The 5,065-nt window shown below is 44.4% G+C and overlaps 1 protein-coding gene across 1 annotated transcript in view; it reads left to right on the plus strand.

The window, feature by feature from the left end:
* PIGL (phosphatidylinositol glycan anchor biosynthesis class L) overlaps nt 1-5,065 on the plus strand; it is a 17,282-nt gene extending 12,217 nt beyond the window's left edge. The window contains exons 4-6 of the mRNA XM_015828697.2: nt 61-128; nt 3,960-3,991; nt 5,061-5,065. Of these exons, the coding sequence (XP_015684183.2) occupies nt 61-128; nt 3,960-3,991; nt 5,061-5,065 (105 nt within the window). The remainder of the gene's footprint in view (nt 1-60; nt 129-3,959; nt 3,992-5,060) is intronic.

Consider the following 5,065-nt stretch of genomic DNA (forward strand, 5'->3'; position numbering starts at 1 on the left):
TTGAATAAAAAACAACAACAACAAACCACACAATCACTTTTTGTGATCCTTTTCATCCAGGTTGTAACCTTCGATGCCGGAGGAGTGAGTGGACATCCGAATCACTGGTCCGTTTATGCCGCCGTCAGGTAAATGAAGGTTGCGCTGGGGAATTCTGGGAGTTGAAGTCCACCCGACTTAAAATGCCCGAGGTTGGGAAGCGCTGCTTCGAAAGATGCGGAAGTGCAATTCCCAGAGTTCCCCAGCTGACCCACGCAAGGAATTCTGGGAGCTGCAGTTCTGAAAGCGGCGTTTGAAGATGGGTGGTCGGGCAAATCTTTTTAAATAAATAATATAAACGCATCTTGCTGAAGCCGAAGGGGCACTGCTCTGCTCCGAGGACTCTGCCAGATCTTCATAACTGAGTCCAGGGAGTCCTCGGCTTACGACGATTTGTTTAGTGGCCGTTCGAAGTTACAACCGCCCTGAAAAAAGGGACTTTTTCACCCTTAACGACCGTCGTGGCATCTCTATGGTCACGTGATCAAAATCCAGGCACTCGGCAACTCATATTTATGACGGTCTCAGCATCCCACAGTCATGTGATCCCCTTTTGCGACCTTCTGACAAGCAAAATCAATGGGGGGGAACCAGATTCACTTAACGACCGAGTGACTCATTTAACAACCGCCGTGATTTGCTTGACAATCATGGTAAACTGGCTGTAAAATGGAGCTTGGCTCACTTAATAGCCAGCAGCAACAGAAATTGTGGTTTCCATTTTGGTCGTTAAATCGAGGACAACCACAGCGATTCACCTAACAACCGTGACAAAAACGGTTGTAAAAGGGGGGGAACTCTCTTCATAAAGGCCTCTCTTAGCAAGAGAGATCTGGGGTCGTAAGTCGGGGACCCCCTGTTGTTCTTTCTCAAAGTCCGTCTTTGGGCTGCAAAGCCACCTTGCCCATCCCTACATGGTGAGGCTTCCAGCGCTCAGAATTCGCACCTGGGACAGTTTCAAGTTCCGTGTTTATTGCCTAAATGTCTAGATTGCTTTTTTTTCTCCGGAAAAAGCTTGGGAGACCTCGTTAGTTCTCAACTACCTTGCTGCATAATAAAGCAATATTTTTTTTTCTATACTGTGTTTTTATGGCTTGTAAGCTGCCTAGAATCTCCGTGAGCGAGTAGGCGGCTATGTAAATGTTTTAACTAACTAACTAACTAACTAACTAACTAACTAACTAACTAACTAACTAACTAACTAACTAAACAGACAGACAGACAGACAGACAGACATCACAAATCTGTTTGCAGAAAGGAACTTTTGGGATTTCCCTGTTGGCACCTCATCCATGCAGCACGCGGGTGTTGTGTAACACAACACTTGGCAAAAGAGAAAAAAAAGTTTTGAAGAGGAGGCTGCCCCCTAGAGGTCTTCCAGATTGGCTTGCAATGTGCAGTTGTCCTTTTGTAAGGAGGGTTTGGCTGTGCCCTACACGCACACAAACACACATACACACACACACAGACATACACACATACAGACAAACAGTGGAACCACCTGCCTCCAGAAGTTGTGAATGCTCCAACACTGGAGGTTTTTAAGAAGAGACTGGACAGCCATTCGTCTGAAATGGTATAGGATAGGGGTCTTTCTGGGAGTTGAAATCCACAAGTCGTAAAAGGGCCAAGTTGGAAGACCCCTGCTTATGGACTTCAACTCCCAGAATTCCTCAGCCAGCGTGCCTGGCTAGGAATTCTGGGAGTTGAAGTCCACAAGTCATAAAAGGGCCAAGTTTGAAGACCCCTGGTATAGGGTTTCCTGCCTGAGCAGGGGGTTGGACTAGATGACCTCCAAGGTCCCTTCCAACTCTGTAACAACAACAACAACAACAACAACAACAATATTAATAATATTCAGGCTCAAGTTTTTTTTATGTCTAACCCTCCAACCAGGTGGATCTAAATCACTAGGAACAGCTTGCCTCCAGAAGTTGTGGGTGCTCCATCCCTGGAGATTTTCTGATTGTCTGGAATGGTGGAGGGTTGCAATAGTGGCGAATATCTGTCACTCTGGTTTAGGATGAGAGTGAAGGTTCCTTCTCCAAGCTTGTGGGTTGGTTCCCAAATATTTCATTACCAGGCTAGTGTTGAAAGAAAAATCTTCATCGTGGTTCAGTCCAAGCCGGGAATAAACGACATGGAGACTGCTTTAGAAAGAAGGTTGCAGTTTATTGAAGAGGAGAGCCAGACAGAAAGATGGCTTTGGAAGAAAAGAGAGACAGCACATGTAGGGAGTGGGTTTTTATACCCTCTGGAGCCTTTTGTTTGGAGTTGTTTCCTGTTCCTGTTTGAGGCTTTGTATTTCCTGTGTCATGTATTCTGACCTGGGTCTGGGTGTGCCCTTTGGCATCTGTGGGTTAATCCTATTATGTCCTGTCTTAGAGTTTGGGTGGGGTGTGTAGATTTTAGGTCTCTTCCTAAGCTTCTAGCTGGGGGGCTCCAACCTTCCTGAATGGATTATCACATCCACATTTCTACAGAGCTGGTTTCTGCTCTGGGGAGGGAGACTTGGGGCTATTAAGAAAACTAGGCATGCTTTTCTGCCTCTTTAAGATCCTTTGAGGAAATATATTTTCCTGTCCTTTTCATATTTCCTTCTCTGGGGGGCTGACTTCCCATCCTAGCTGACATCTTCAGCGCAGTATAGGGGGGTTCAGTGTCAGTGTTCATCTGTTTGTAAGGGCTTTGTGTGGTCAGTGGGACTTGTGAAGGTGAGGTCACGCCAGGTGAGGGTCTTGTGGTGGGTCTTGTGATGGGTGAGTCACCAGTGAGAGTCTTGGGATGGACCTTGCGATGGGGAGGGTACGTCGTGTCAATTAAAAACCAAGATCCACGGACACTGGATGGCAGTCAAACACCACGATGCCAAATCCTTAATCTCTACCCACACCGGCACCGAACGGCACCAGTTCTATTGGAGCAACGCAAGAATCATCGGCCAGGCTACCACCCACCATGCTTGTGAGTTCACGGAAGCCTGGCACTCCACAAGCCATTCCATCGACAAGAGACATCGACCGACAACCAGCCTACGAACCTCTCAGAATCCAAATCAACCACACAGCCAACCAGAGACAGCACTGACCCTCAACCATCCCGCGCAATCCCCCCAATCAGCACTGCACCTCCCAATGACCCTGATCTGATGTAACCTCCCCATCACAAGACCCATCACAAGCCTCTCACTGATGACTCACACCTGACCCATCATAAAACCCACCACAAGACCCATCACAAGACCCTGACTTGATGGGACCCTCACCTGGCCTGACCTCACCATCACACGAAGCCTTGATAAGCAGGACACTGACGTCCCTCCAAACTCCGCTGAAGATGTTAGCTAGCCTGGTAATGAAATGTTTGGAAACCAACCCACCAGCTCAGAGAACGAAGCTTCATTCCGATGGCATAGGATCTCCTGCTTGAGCAGGGGGTTGGACTAGAAGACCTCCAAGGTCCCTTTCTGCCCTATTACAGGTAGTCTTTGACTTACAACCACAATGGAGCGCAATGGTTTTTCATCGCCAAGCAAGACAGTCCAGCGAGTTTTGCCTCCATTTTCCGACCTTTCTTGCCACAGTTGTTAAGTGAATCCCTGCCGTTGCTAAGTTAGTGACACGGTTGTTAAGTGGATCTGGCTTCCCCGTTGACTTTGCTGATCCAGGGACACTGAAACCATCTGTCAAGCCGCCGGGGAAATCAGGAAACCATCATCATCATCAATACATGCTGGTTGTCAAATGACAGAATTTTGATCATGTGACCGTGTACATGCTGTGACGGTCATAAGTGTGAGGACCGGCCCTAAGTTACTTGTTTTTGGTGCTGTTGTAATTTTGATCGGTCGCTAAACAAGCAGTTGTAAGTTGAAGAGTACTTGTATATCTACTCACCTCTGTTCTGTTTCTTCTTCACAGGTCCTTGCACTCGGAGAGGAAAGTTCTAGAAGGTTGGTGTTTGTTCATAAACTGGACTAGAAGACCTCCAAGGCCTATTCTATTCTATTCTATTCTATTCTATTCTATTCTATTCTATTCTATATTCTATATTCTATATTCTATATTCTATATTCTATATTCTATATTCTATTCTATTCTATTCTATTCTATTCTATATTCTATTCTATTCTATTCTATTCTATTCTATATTCTATTCTAATATTATTCTATTCTATTCTATTCTGTACTATTCTATTCTATTCTGTTCTATTCTGTTCTGTTCTATTCTATTCTTTCATAATTCCATTCCATTCCATTCTCAATAAAGATTCTATTCTATTCTATTCTATTCTATTCTATTCTATTCTATTCTATTCTATTCTATTCTATTCTTTCATAATTCCATTCCATTCCATTCTATTCCATTCCATTCTCAATAAAGATTCTATTCTATTCTATTCTATTTTCTATTCTATTCTGTTCTGTTCTATTCTATTTTCTATTCTGTTCTATTCTGTTCTATTCCTGTTTTTATTCTATTCTGTTCTATTCCTGTTTTTATTCTATTCTATTCTATTCTATTCTATATTTTCTACTCTACTTTCTATTCTGTTCTGTTCTGTTTTATTCATTCTGAGCTTTGGCCTTCATGACTCCATCCTTGCAGATTCCAACTGGTTCAACTCCCAGAACTCCCTAGCCTGTATGTTGAAGTCCACCCCTCTTAAAGCAGGCTGGCTGGGGAATTCTGGGAGTGGAAGTCCACCCCTCTTAAAGTGTTTCCAAGATTGAGAAACACTATTCTAGGCAAACAATTCCACTACTCAGCTGCTCCCACCATTTGGAAATCCTTCTTGAGAATCAGCCAAAAGCTCCTTTCCTTTCAAAACATTCCCTTTGCTTGGGCCAGATGACCTTTGAGGTCCCTCCCAGCCTTACAATTCTTGTTCTTCTATGTACTCCCCCCAGCGTTAGCAGAAGACAGGCCCAACATCCTCCACATTAAAAAAAAAAAAAGCAAAAACCCTGTTAAGTATTTGCAATCTGCTTCGGATCTCCTGTTAACCTTCACTTCCGCAGACTAA

Source organism: Protobothrops mucrosquamatus, unplaced genomic scaffold (genome assembly GCF_001527695.2).
Source record: "Protobothrops mucrosquamatus isolate PMUCROS unplaced genomic scaffold, P.Mucros_1.0 scaffold4803, whole genome shotgun sequence".
Classification (NCBI taxonomy): Eukaryota; Metazoa; Chordata; class Lepidosauria; order Squamata; family Viperidae; genus Protobothrops; species Protobothrops mucrosquamatus.